Genomic DNA, 14,133 nt, shown 5'->3' on the forward strand with positions numbered 1-14,133 from the left:
CCCATAATAACGGAAATTATTAAGTAATTGAAGTGTTTTTTAAAATCTCATTTTCATGTTCTTTCCAAATACATATACATGCACCCACATTCAAAGCACCTGTCAGACCCCGTTTTCCACATCCCCCATTTTTCTAAAAACTGGGTGCTTTTTAGGAATAAAGCAAAGGCCCAGTTTGCCTAAAATATTTAAAGAACAGGCATTCTCTACATTTTGGAAGAAATCTCAACTCTACAGATATGCAGGACTCTCCTAAAGCTGTTTCTGCTTCATTAAAAAAATCTTCTTGCACCTGACTCAACTGCCTGTCATGCTGTCCAGCTTTTAGTTCCTCAGAGGTTTGTACCAGGTCAGCAAAAAACCAGACTTTTATTTTATCAGATTGCTCTACAAAGGTAGTTTTCACTTCTTTGTGCCTTTTTAATCACTGTATGAGACTTGTAGAGTTCAGTCAATGGACACATGTAGTTACAGTACTGTAAGCCTTGCTATCAGCCCCATCCACAGTACAGTAGATGTGGTGCAAGGCATTCCCTAGAGCTCTGGAGGTGCCTCTGGGCTGCAGAGGAAGATGAGGGGGAGGGTTAGAGAGGCTGAAGAGGAAGAAGCACCTACTTTAACCTGAGGGGGTCTACTTTATTTCTTTTTTTTTTTTTTTTTTGCGTTATGCGGGCCTCTCACTGTTGTGGCCTCTCCCATTGCGGAGCACAGGCTCCGGACGCACAGGCTCAGCGGCCATGGCTCACGGGCCCAGCCGCTCCGCGGCATGTGGGATCTTCCCAGACCGGGGCACGAACCCATGTCCCCTGCATCGGCAGGTGGACTCTCAACCACTGCGCCACCAGGGAAGCCCTATTTCTTTTTTTTTTTAAAAAAGGGTATTGCTGTGAAAAGCCTTGAACTGTCAGGAATAAAGGTGGCCCTTTATCACGATTATCATATTATTCAACTTTCCTGGAGTTTGAGTGTGACTTAAGGTGTAAGGTATCTTATTAATATCTTATTTAAAAATGTCTTATATCTTATTCTTCAAAGTCCTTAAAATAAGGGGTGAAACTCACTATCACTGCCATCACTTGAGCCACAATATTCAAACCATAGCTTCAGAGGGCCAGCTTGGCTGCCTCAGCTGGTGATTCTACATTATTTTTAGGAACTACCTAAGGAAGATTCACTTTGGTTATATTTTCTGTGATTTCTGAACTAGGTTTTACCAAAACAATGATTTTTTTAAAAACTACTCACACAACACACCACTTTAAAATCCATACTAATTTATGGATTTTATACTAAGTATACCTAATCTAAATACAGAAATGTACAGTCAAGGTTATTTTGCTCTAGTTATGTAGCCTATGAACAAACATAATTGTAGCTAAAAAATAAAAAGCACAAACAATGAAACAAGCTTACATACATACTTATTTTAAGTAGCCTGCGAATGAGAAGTGAGAGAATGGAAGGTTGGATAATACACTTTAGACTAATTGCTGGTTAGGTGGTGAACTACTGGGTCACAAAACAAGTTTAGATCATCTTAGAAGACAACATACTATGTTATAAAATGAAAGACACTTTCTGAATTCATGTCAAAGAACTAACAAAAACATACTTTAATAGCATCCTTGGCATCTACCACAGCAAGGTCTCGAAGGGCCCAAGCAATCTGCCTTTTGTAGAAATCTCCTTTATCAGATTTCTTGACTTTGACCACCTTCACCTGCACGGGGCGTTCAGTTGTCACTGTTGAATAAAGCACACACTTTCATTAGAGACATTATTCATTTCCTCATTCTTCATTAATTCATTGCAAACACAGCTGTCAGGTGTCTGTACACAATACTAAAACAGGAATAGTATTTTATAACAAATGCTATGACTGAGGAATACACAGAATACTAATGGAAGAATCTAAATCAGACTAGAAGGTCAGAGGCAGATTACTTGAGAAGTAAAACTCTTAAAACTCAAAAATAAGAAAAAAAATTCAGATTAAAAACATGGGCCAAAGACCTTGACAGACACCCGACCAAAGAAGATATATAGACCACAAATAAGCATATGAAAAGATGCTCCATAGCATATGTCATCAGGGAAACGTAAATTCAAATGACAACGAGATACCACTACACACCTATTAGAATGGCCAAAATCCAGAGCACTGACAACACCAAATGCTGGTGAGGATGTGAAGCAACATGCACTGTCATTCACTGACAGTGGGAATTAAAAATGGTACAGGGCGCTTCCCTGGTGGCGCAGTGGTTGAGAGTCCGCCTGCTGATGCAGGGGACACGGGTTCGTGCCCCGGTCCAGGAAGATCCCACGTGCCGCGGAGCGGCTGGGCCTGTGAACCATGGCCGCTGAGCCTGCGCATCCAGAGCCTGTGCTCTGCAACGGGAGAGGCCACAACAGTGAGAGGCCCGCATACCGGAAAAAAAAAAAGGTACAGTCACTTTGGAGGAGAGTTTGGCAGTTTCCTAACAAAACTAAACGTACTCTTACCATATCATCCAGCAACTGCATTCCTTGGTATTTACCCAAAGGAGCTGAAAACATACGTCCACACAAAAACCTGCACACGGATGTTTATAGCTGCTTTATTTATAACTGCTAACTTGAAAGCAACCAAGATGTCCTTCAGTAGGTGAATGGATAAATAAACTGTGGTACATCTAGACAATGGAATGTTATGCAGCACTAAAAAGAAATGAGCTATAAGCCATGAAAACACATGGAGGCAAGTTAAATGCATATTACTAAGTGAAAGAAACCAATCTGAGAAGGTTACATACTATTTGATTCCAATTACTATATGACATTCTGGAAAAGGCAAAACTGTGGAGACAGTAAGAAGATCAGTGGTTGCCAGGGATTGGGGAAGAGATGAACAGGTAGAGCACGGAGGATTTTTAGGGCAGTTAAAATACTCTATATGACATTATCCATTTGTCCAAACCCAACACCAAGAGTGAAACCTACAGTAAACTATGGACTTTGGGTGATTATGATTTGTTAACGTAGGTTCATTCTTGGTAACAAATGTACCACTGTGGTGAGTAGTGTTAACAAAGCGAAAGGCTATGCATGTGTGGGGAAAGGGGCATAAGGGAAATCTCTGTACCTACCTCTCAATTTTCTTATAAACCTAAAGCTGCTCTAAAAAAAATAAAGTCTTCAAAATGTATTAATGCTAACAGGAGTTATTATTTACAATAGTATTAAAAATCTAGGAATAAATAAATATCTAGGGGTAAATATAAAATATGAACACACGTGCAAAGCCTTTAAAATTATAAAACTTGGGACTTCCCTGGTGGTCCAGTGGTTAAGACTCCGTGCTCCCAATGCAGGGGGCCCAGGTTTGAGCCTTGGTCAGGTAACTAAATCCCGCATGCCGCAACTAAGAGCCCACATGCTGCAACTAAAGATCCCACATGTGGCAACAAAGATCCCTTGTGCTGCAACTAAGACCCGGCGCAGCCAAATAAATAAATAAACATTAAAAAAATAGTAATAATAAAATCATAAAACTTATTGAAAGTCTTTAAAACTATAAACCTTATTACAAGGCATTAAAGAAGACCAAGATAAATGGAGAACCACACCATATTCATGAACAGAAGACTTAATATCATAAAATGCAAGTTCTCTCCAAAGTGAACTACAGATTCAAAACAATTCCAATCAAACTCCCAACAAAATTTGGAACTTGATTCTAAAATTCAGATGAAAAAACAAAATACCCACAAGACAACATAAAATCCAGATATAAGAACGGACCCAGAAACAAACACACTCACACTCATCACTATAAACATGGACACAGGTAAATCAAAGACTGAAATGTGAAAGGTAAAATTATAAAACTTGTAGAATGTAGTATAGGAGAATACTTTTATTACTCCAGGGTATGGAAGGATATCTTAAATAAGACACAAAAAGGGGAAGCCATAAATGATCAGACTGATTAATCTGATTTCATTAAAAAGCATCACAAAAAGTGAAAAGATAAGCCATAAACTGGGATGCATACAATCAGCAAATTAGTATCCAAATTACATACAGAACTTAAAGAAATCGGTAAAAGGACAACCAACAGAATAGAAAAACGAGTAAAAGGCTTAAACAGGCAAATTTCTTAGGCAAGAAAATTAATGGCTAATAAATCCATGAAAAGAGGCTCAATCTCATTATTATTTAGGGAAATGCAATTTAAAACCACGAGATTCTATTTCACACCCACCACATTGGAAACAACAGTCTGTCAAAACCAAGTTTAGACTAGGATGTGGAGAACCCGAAACACACACTGCTTGTGGGAGTGAAAACCAGTACAACTACTTTTGAAAATAATCTGGTATTAGGGTAGTGTTGACCATTCACTGCCTATGACCCAGCAAGCTCACATTTAGGTGTCTACCCTAGAAGATTCTTGCCTGTGTACACTGGCAGACAAGGACAAACATGCTCACAGAAGTGCTGCCCGAACAGCAAAATCTGGAAACAAACCTCCTGGTCATCACTGGTAAGATGGGTAAGTAAACAGCAGTACTCTCAGAGTAGAATACTACACAGCAGTGGAAATGAAAGAATTACAGCTATGGGAGAAAAACAAGAGATAACACTCACAAACATACTGTTGAGTGGAAAAAGTCACAAATGAATACCTGTGCTATGATTCAATTTATGTAAAGTTCAAAGACACGAAAATATAACAATGTATATTCGAGATTACAAACACATATGGTAAAATGATAAAGAAAAGCAAGGAAAGAGTAAATCAAAACTCAGGATACTAGTTACCTCTTAATGAGGGAGGGAAGGGAATGGGAGCAGGGCAGGGCACACAGGAGACTTCAAAGGTAATGGTAAAATTCTTCTTATTCTGGACAGTGGTATACACAAGTGTTCACACCTTGTATGTATGTTACAGAAATACTTTTGTGGGACTTCCCTGGTGGTGCAGTGGTTAAGAATCTGCCTGCCAGTGCAGGGAACACGAGTCTGATCCCTGGTCTGGGAAGATCCCACATGCCATGGAGCAATGAAGCCTGTGCGTCACAACTACTGCCTGTGCTCTAGAGTCCTGAGCCACAACGACTGAGCCCGCGTGCCGCAACTACTGAAGCCCAAGCACCTAGAGCCCGTGCTCCACAACAAGAGAAGCCACCGCAATGAGAAGCGCACGGCAACTAGAGAAAGCTCGCGTGCAGCAACAAAGACCCAACGCGGCCAAAAATAAATAAATAAATATTTTTTTAAAAAGAAATACTTTTGTATCTACTCAAGATTTAATTAAAGACAATTGAAAAAAAACGAATTTGTTGGCCCGATTTTCCAATCACAGAAACAATGAGAATATTTTATTTATTTATTTTTGAAATTGAATTTTTTTTTTTAAAGTGATACATGGTCATTCTTTTATTTTTTTAATTTATTTATTTGGCTGCATCAGGTCTTAGTTGCAGTTCACAGGATGTTCTTTGTGGGATGCAGGATCTTTCACTGCAGCACACAGCCTTCTCTAGTTGTGGTGCGCAGGCTTAGCTGCCCTGTGGCACGTGGGATCTTAGTTCCCTGACCAGAGATCGAAGGCATGTCCCCTGCATTGGAAGGCAGATTAACCACTGGACCACCAGGGAAGTCCAAGAATATTTTAAACAATGAGGAAATGACCCCTAGGGAATAAAAGAATGCCAAACAAGAACACTGACTTACTAAATACCCACCTGTGGCACACAAAAAACAGTTCTTTTTCTTTTTTCCTGCTTTGCAGACATTGACAATACTCAGCAGGCGTTCGTCATTTGGTGTAAAAATGTCTCTTTGTAATGCGTGCTTGATTGCTGTCATCTTTACTCAACTGAAAAAATTCAGAGTATAGATATTATACTCATTCTCAAAATCATTCTATCTTACATTGTTTCATTTAGGATTAAAAAAATGATCTTATTTATGGCAAATAAGTGTAGGATGAATGATTTAATACACTAGTACACCTACATCATAAAAATAAAAAGCTGCATGTTTGGAAAAGAAATTAGAGAACCAGTGATATCAAACTCTAAAATCTTTGGAAGTGTTCACCAAATATTATAATATTTTTTAAAAATTTAGGAAAAAATTTAAAAACCCATGCCCAATCCTCAAATATAAATTTCCTATATAAAGAACTCTTACAACTCAACACTAAAAAGACAAGTATCCCAGTTAACAACTGAGCAAAGGATCTGAACAGACATTTCTCCAAGGAAGAGATACAAATGGCCAATAAGCACATGGAAAGATGTGCAACATTAGCCGTTAGGGAAATGCAAATCAAACCACATTGAGATACCTACCACTTTACACCACTAGGATGGCTAAAAATTAAAAAGACAAGTGTTGGTAAAGGTGTGGAGAAAAAGGAAGTCTTATATATTGCTAGTGATTATAAAATGCTGCAGCCACTTCAGAAAACAGCTTGGTAGTTCCTCAAAAAGTTAAACATGGTTTACCATATGACCCAGCAATTCCACTCCTAGGTATATACTCAAGAGAACTGCTAAACATATGTCCACACAAAATCGTGTACCTAAATGTCCATAGCAGTATTGTTCACCATAGTCAAAATGTGGAAACATCTCAAATGTCCTGATGAACAGCAAAATGAAATATATCCATACAGTAGAATATTATTTGGCCATAAAAAAGGAACAAAGTACTGATACATACTACAACATCAGTGAATCCTGAAAACATGATGCTAAGTGAAAGAAGCCAGTTACAAAGAACTACATATTTTATGATTCCATTTATGTGAAATGTCCAGAGTAGACAAATCCATACAGATGGATTGATTTGTGGTTGCCAGGGGCTGAGGGCAAGGAGGAATGGGGAGTGACTGCTAATGTGTATGGGGCTTCTTTTTGGGGTGATGAAAATGTCCTTGAATTAGGTAGTAGTGATGTTTTTATAACCCTTTGAATATACTGGAAACTGCTGAATTATATACTGAAAAAAGGTGAATTTTATGGTATATTAATCATCTTTTTTCAAATATAACAAGTTACATATTTCAAAAAAACTCACTGCAACTTTATTTTTTGAATATACTGTATATATATATTTGTGTGTATATACATTATTATTTCCAATGCAGATGTATAGTATTTCATACGTGTGAGCTTGCTTAGGAAATTAACTCCTAGTTCTAACACTGCTTCTATGGGAAAATGAAGAAATTATGAGTTTTAAATAAATGACTTAGAGTGAATTTTTATAACACACAGACACTTTTGTAAACTATAGGTATCTCCTATATTTTACTCAATCTGTAAAACTTCTATCTCTGCTCCAACTCAATAAATTGCTTTTCTCACAAAACTCACACTTCTATCCCTCTCTCACCTCATCTCTGCCTCTAGTCTCCTGACAGCCCCCTCCTTCCTGTTCTCCTAGTCCATCTGGCCTCTCCAAGCTTAATTTCTTTTCCAACCTAGCCTAGAGGCAGTGTTCATTTCCCTACGCCCACACTATCCCCTTCAACATCTTGCTCCATTTGTAGACCAGTTCACTCTGTTCACCAATCTCCATAAACTGTCTTTTTTCTCTACTTCTCTTGGCTACCATATGCCATTTAAGAAGGTCTCATATCCATGTTCACTGCACTCATTACAAATATTTAAATCCAATTAAAGCTAAACTTTCAAAGTTGCTCAGCAATTCCTTAATACCTTCTTTGATGATTCCTCTTCCTACTCCCCATCAGTATTGCAAATCCTTATTTCTCTCCTTCAACCCCCAATTCTAGTGTCAGCCACCTCCCTCTGCAAATGGCTTCACCATCTACCCTGCAGAGAATATAGAAGCTATGAAGATCAAGTTTCCTCAACTGCTTTCTTCTTCATCTCTCTACATTTTTACCCATCCTAACCTCCATTCCACTTATTATAAAATGTCCATGTTACTATCCTTTAATACATTCTAGGGCCTACACACTGTGTTAAAAGCTCAACTCTATCCTACGCCCAAGCCACGCTGGATACTGACCAGTTTGCTTTTCTGTCTCTAGGCTCTTGTTTGTGCAATTTCTTTTTCCTGAAATTCCTTTCTCCCTGGGAAATTCCAATCCATCCTTAAGATCCTGCTGAAATGTCACCTCTTCTGTGAAGTAGTCACACACTCAAAGAAAAAAAAAATTCCTTTCCCACTTCTCTAATATTCCCCTCTATTCTGCTAACATAGCACTTACAAACCATATTGTCTAGCTAGTAGTATTCTCTCCCCCATTAAAAGTATTTCCTTGCAGGCAAGACCACGTCTTATTCATCTTTGTATTCCAAGAACTTGGCAAAGACATACCAGGCGTTTAATAAATTAACCAAAATGACAGCACCAAATAACATGACAACTAAAGCATTCTGCTGATTTTCCTTCATCTACACATAATTTATCCTTTCTGCTCCTGCTGCCAACACACTAACCCAGGTTCACATCAACCACATCTATTAAACACCACAGCATCTGGTTACCTCTTTGCAAGCTTCTACAACCCCAAAACTCTCGACAAATAATATTAAAACATAGCTTTCATCACGATATAACCTTGCTCAACATTTTCCTAATGTCCCCAAATACAAACCTTCCACTCCAAGCTCTCTGTTCATTCTGGTCTTTAAATCTTTGCTTAGGAGCTTTTCCATGCAGGGAGTATCATGTATCCAAACCCTAATTACACTCCATAATTTATATGAAGTTGATTCAATAAAGATCTTAATCCAAACTGATCTCTCCTCTCAACTGCTACAGCACTTATTGCATTTACTAAACAATCAAGCACTTGCTGTCCAACTGGTTCGTAAAATCACAAGCTCCTGGATCTCAACAACTCTCTTGAAAGAAAGGAGGGATGGGGGGTGTTTTAGCATAGTTCTGTGTCCTTTATTTTTTTTTATTTTTTTATTTTTGTGTCCTTTATTAGTGGGTACTCAACAAATATCTCTTGCGGTAACTTGAACTGAATAGTAAAAACTAGTTAAATAAATGACTAATAGTGCTCAGCATCTACTACCCAGACCCTCTCTGGTCAAAAGCAAAGGACTGACTGTATGGTAAGTGGTAAAACAAGACTGGACTGGGCGGAGTTCATAAAGGAGTTAGTCATGATGAAAAGCACTATGCGACTCTCATTCATTCGGCAAATATCGATGCCTGCGAAGTGCCAGGCACAATTCTAGGTTACAGTGGTGTATATGACAGATATGTCCATGAAGACAGGAAGAGCCATGCCTCCAATGGCATCTACATTCTCAGGGTGAAGTGATTAACTCTCCAGTCTTTACAGTACATTTTTTGTAAGTCAGTGAATGAACCATTAGAGGTCCTCCCAAACTATTTCCCCCGTTTAAGAACCCATGTATGACCATGTTCCAGTGGCAGTCAGCCACAATACTCTACACGCTGGTTCTTGTTTCCTTAAATTCAGCTGGATCGTTACAGGGTGTGGCAGGTAACTTGTCTGTAGGAGTGCCATGTCAGTGAGCGAGTGTGGGCTGGGCCTTGTATGCTCTCGAGACACCTTAGCGCGTGGAGCACTGTCCTCCAGAAAAGAACAAGGTGCCTGGAGCCAGGGAAATGCACTTAAAAGATTTAGAAGAAAATGTGGATTTGGACCCCTCCTGGTTCACGCCAGAGAGCAAACGGATCAGGGCCGTTTTTTACAGTGAAATCAGGTTTTCATGGGCGAAACTGGAAAGGGGTGTCAGGATTGCACTCCCAGCCCCCCGGGGCGGGGGATGCTCCTACCGGACTCTGCGTCTTACCCAGACAGGCAGGAAGAGAAGAGGGCCCTGACGGCGGAGGGAGCGGCACCCGACCCCCCGGTGCTGGGCCAGCAGCGGAACTGAGGAGCCGCCTCAGACCCTGGCGTCCACCCGTCCGCTCGTAGGTGCGCCGCCGCCAGGACTGCCCGGCAGCCGCGGCCGAAGGCTTACCGCAAGGCCGGACCGAGCCCGCCTGTGCCGAGGCGGATCCTCCACGACAGAGATGGGACGGGGCTGAAGCGGCCACGGCTACGAGGCTGCGCTCCTCGGTCGAGCGGCCAACCGGAAGCGGCCGCTTGGACCCACCTCCCATATCCGGGCACGTGACCAGCCTCCGCGCCGGAAGTCGGTCGGGTAGAGCCGGAAGGAGTCGCGGCCGAGGCCTTGGCGAGGGGTGGGGTCAGGTCTCGCCGTAGGGGAGCGTCTAAGACAGGCTGGGGCGGGATTCCGTCGCTCGGAGGCTGACTCGGGAGCTGGGGCATTTGGTACTGCGTGTTAGTTTCTCTTGAAGAGTTATTTATTCAGCTGTTTTCAGCAGTTCATTTAAGAAGATATGCGATTACATGTTTTCTTTCTTGCACACATAAAGCTTTGTTAACTCTAGATACTTGCTGCTTATGGCATGGAGAGCTTAAATGAGTTAAATCAGAATTGGGGGGGGGGACGCTGGGAACCAAGACACCAGCACTTAAAAAAATTTTTTTTTTTACTTTTTTAGGCCCGCAGCACGCGTGATATTAGTTCCCCCACCAGCAATCGCACTCGCACCCCCTGCAATGGAAGGGGGGAGTCCTAACCACTGGACCACCAGGGAAGTTCCCACCAGCACTTTTCACATCTTTGGGGAAAATTCTAATATGCACCTATGGTGGAGAACCATTGATACAGTGACGTTGGTATTTTAAAATGTGGTCTGTGGACCAGCTGCTTGGGCATCATCTGGGGGTTCTTTAGAAAATGCTGCCTCTCGGGCTTACTTCAGATCTACTGAATGGTAATCTACACCTTAACGAGATGACGCCTGTGCACGTTTAAGTTTGAGAAGCACAGGTGATGCCAGTGTTGCTGGTTGCAAGGCAAGTGATTTATTTATTCCATATGTTTGGCACCTGTTTTATGCCAGGCACTTTGATCGAGGTGCAGAGGTGATTCAGACATGAATCTCAACCTGAAGACGTTCCTGGTATGGTAGGGCCAAACAAGGTATACATAAAAATACATGTAAAATAAGACAAAATAAATGACCAAAGAGAGATACAGGTCCGATGAATGTGCTGGTAATTCAGAGGAGCGACGTCTTTGGTCTAGCTCAACACCATCCTTTGCATGGGTTCTGCAGGGACCCATTCAATGCAAGCATTCGTTCATTTGAAAACAGAGCCACCTCAATGCTGGACACTGTATTAGGTGCTGGAGATACAAAGACAGGGATCCCACTAAGAAGGGGACACACCGTCATTGGAGAGACAGAATTAAATAGAGGGATAAATTACAGTCTAGTGTGGTAAAGTAAACAACAAAAGTAGAAAAAAAGAGATGTAGTGCCATAGGAATGCAAAAGAGGGTGTAACTCACTCTGTCAAGATGGATTCACTGAGAACGGGACAAATGAGCTGTGCAAAGTATCTTTCAGTGTTTAGCTGAAGATATAATTTGGTGGAAAAATCAGACATAGTAGGGACCTGTTTGCTACTGAGATTAATATGCTCTAGTCAATGCTACTTGAAATGCTTTTCAGTTTCATTGAATGACTTCCCTTTTAAGAGCAGGATCTGATCTGATCTTTAGAAAGACCTCTTGGGTCCTTCCTGCTCAGTCCCAGAATGCTTACTGTGGACACTCTTTATATGACAGTTGCATGTGCTATTTTGTCCTTTTTTTTTTCCTTTCTCTTTTCTTTTCTTCCTTTTTTTTTTTTTTTTGCGGTATGCGGGCCTCTCACTGCTGTGGCCTCTCCCGCTGCGGAGCGCAGGCTCCGGACGCGCAGGCCCAACGGCCATGACTCACGGGGCAGCCGCTCCGCGACATGTGGGATCTTCCCAGACCGGGGCACGAACCCGCGTCCCCTGCATCGGCAGGCGGACTCCCAACCACTGCGCCACCAGGGAAGCCCTCTTCCTTTTTTTTTTAACCTATATGTTTACAGCCCTCTTCAAAGTTAGGAAGTGAATTGCTTTTCAGAAGCCTGGACTTCTTCCCTGAACTCTAGATTTGTTGCTGTTGTTCTCTAGGTTTTTGGTTTTTTAAATTAATATTTACTGCAGTGTAGTTGCTTTACAATGTGAACTCCAGATTTGTGTATCCACTGCCTCCCCAACATTTCCACTCGGATGTCCATTAGGCATCTCAAACTAAATTTTAAAAATTTCTGGGCTTCCCTGGTGGTGCAGTGGTTAGGAGTCCGCCTGCCGATGCAGGGGACGCCGGTTCGCGCCCCGGTCCGGGAAGATCCCACGTGCCGCGGAGCGGCTGGGCCCGTGAGCCATGGCCGCTGAGCCTGCACGTCCGGAGACTGTGCTCCGCAACGGGAGAGGCCACAGCAGTGAGAGGCCCGCGTACCGCAAAAAAAAAAAAAAATTCTAAAAATTAAATTCTCCTTTCTTCCCTCCCTTTGGATTCCCCTCAAAGTAGAGGCTGAAACAAAGGCTTACGTGCAGTATTTTATTTGGGGCTTTGATAGCAGGGAGCAAGAGTGAGAGAAGAGGGAGGGGAAGTAAAACAAGGAAGAGGGAGAGGCAGTATAAGGATGTATTATTGAGTTCGTGGTCACCATATCTGAATGTTTTCTTGATCCCTTAGGACTTTCTGGGAAGCTTCGTGAGATGATTCACAACACTGTCCACTGAAAGCCAGAATGGAAGAGACATTTATCTGTCAGCTCCTGTCTCCCTTTGATCAAAGGTTAATGCCCCTGGCCATTAACTACTCCACACTTCCCAAATGCACAATTGTGAATGCCAAGCTGACTTCCACATCAGAGAAGTCCTGAGGAAGAAGAGAGGTGCAGTCATGTCGTACTTGCCCAAAGTTCATCAAACTCTCTTCAGAAAAGTTTGCTGCAGCAGTGGTTGGAATAAGTGGCTGAAAGGATTTGAGGTGGTGACAGAAGATACACAGATGCTGTCCATTTCAGTCCACTCTTTGTACCACTCACATCTGCTTGGCCTTTTGTTACGTCTGGTCTTTTACAGAGTCCCCTTCAAGGTGATGGCCACCTACTATCTCTGCGAAGACTTAATATAAGAGAGTTGGTGGAATAAGCTTCAGTCCCTGCTGCTACACTGATGCCAAGACCGTGCTTGTTTTCATTAACTCCCTCCTCTACTATCCATCCTAACCTCCCTTCACCAGCACATCAGCTGATCTAGGTTGTTTCCTCAGCGAGGTAACTGGAACCTTCAGCCTTTGTTTACCTTGCTCTGGTTGGGCCATGATTGTGTAATTGCCTGTTCAACTTATCCCGGGGTACAGAAACACCAAGGTAAGCCTCAGTTGAATTCCTTCCAGATTTATTCCTCCCTACTGCTATTGTATAGCAACAATCCCAGATTTTTTGCCAGTCACAGTTGAGTACTTCCGCTACTGTAGTAACTCTTTCCGTTGCTACGTGACTACTGCCATGAGAAACCAAGTAACCAAATGATAGTGAGGGAGTTTCAAGTTCAGTGAAGCATCCTCCACCCAACTCGTGGAGAGCTAATTATTGTAATCTAGCAAAGCCTAAATTTGGGAGGCAGGAAACACAAATTCTGTGAGTGCGTCACTGGAAGTGATGATAAAATGGGCCAATCCTGCTCCCGTTCTGGGGTTTCCAGAGCTATGTCTTTAGCTGTTGGGGACACTCTTTATTGTTTGGTTTTAAGCATTTACCGCATCAGAAGCTGGCTACTTCTGAGTGATGAGGGATATGTCAATATCAGTGGAGTCTCTGGTCATGTGTATATTGTCACCTTTTTTTTTAGGAGGAGGCTGCAAAGTGGATTCCTTTGTTAAAGTAGCATTGATCAGGATACTATAATTCTGGTGTTATGGATGTTGGCAGAGTCACTTCAGGCAGGAAAGACAAACCTAGGAGTCTGTAAATATTTGTACTTCGGGCCACTTCTCTCTATAAACAAAGCTAATAATAAAGAATACTGCTCCCAGCTCTACCAACTGGCAAGATTTCACTTCACCTTTGTTCTTTAAAGCCACCCCTGAGTGGGGCTATGTGCAACAGCAGTCCAGTTTAGTGTCCAGCAGTCTCTGGTTTAGTGCTCTAAATATTCACTCTTACAAATAACCCCCTGGTTTCTATTAGACAGTTTTGCAATTCTTTTTGAGTTCA

At 41.8% G+C, this 14,133-nt stretch overlaps 1 protein-coding gene across 5 annotated transcripts in view; it reads right to left on the reverse strand.

Annotated features, from left to right (window-relative positions):
• Window positions 1-10,093, reverse strand: part of EXOC1 (exocyst complex component 1) — a 61,499-nt gene extending 51,406 nt beyond the window's left edge. For 4 of the 5 annotated variants that reach the window (XM_082652727.1, XM_082652725.1, XM_082652726.1 and 1 more), the window contains exons 1-3: window positions 9,978-10,093; window positions 5,733-5,866; window positions 1,613-1,743 (exon numbers count right to left, since the gene is read on the reverse strand). In XM_082652727.1, coding sequence (XP_082508853.1) covers window positions 1,613-1,743; window positions 5,733-5,856 — 255 coding nt within the window. In that variant the 5' untranslated portion in view covers window positions 5,857-5,866; window positions 9,978-10,093. Of the gene's footprint in view, window positions 1-1,612; window positions 1,744-5,732; window positions 5,867-9,806; window positions 9,918-9,977 lie in introns of those variants that run through there. The other variant, XM_082652724.1, reaches the window with a different exon arrangement.
• Window positions 10,094-14,133: the final 4,040 nt, after the last annotated feature.

Source organism: Grampus griseus (genome assembly GCF_964374135.1).
Source record: "Grampus griseus genome assembly, chromosome: 4".
In the NCBI taxonomy this organism is placed as follows: domain Eukaryota; kingdom Metazoa; phylum Chordata; class Mammalia; order Artiodactyla; family Delphinidae; genus Grampus; species Grampus griseus.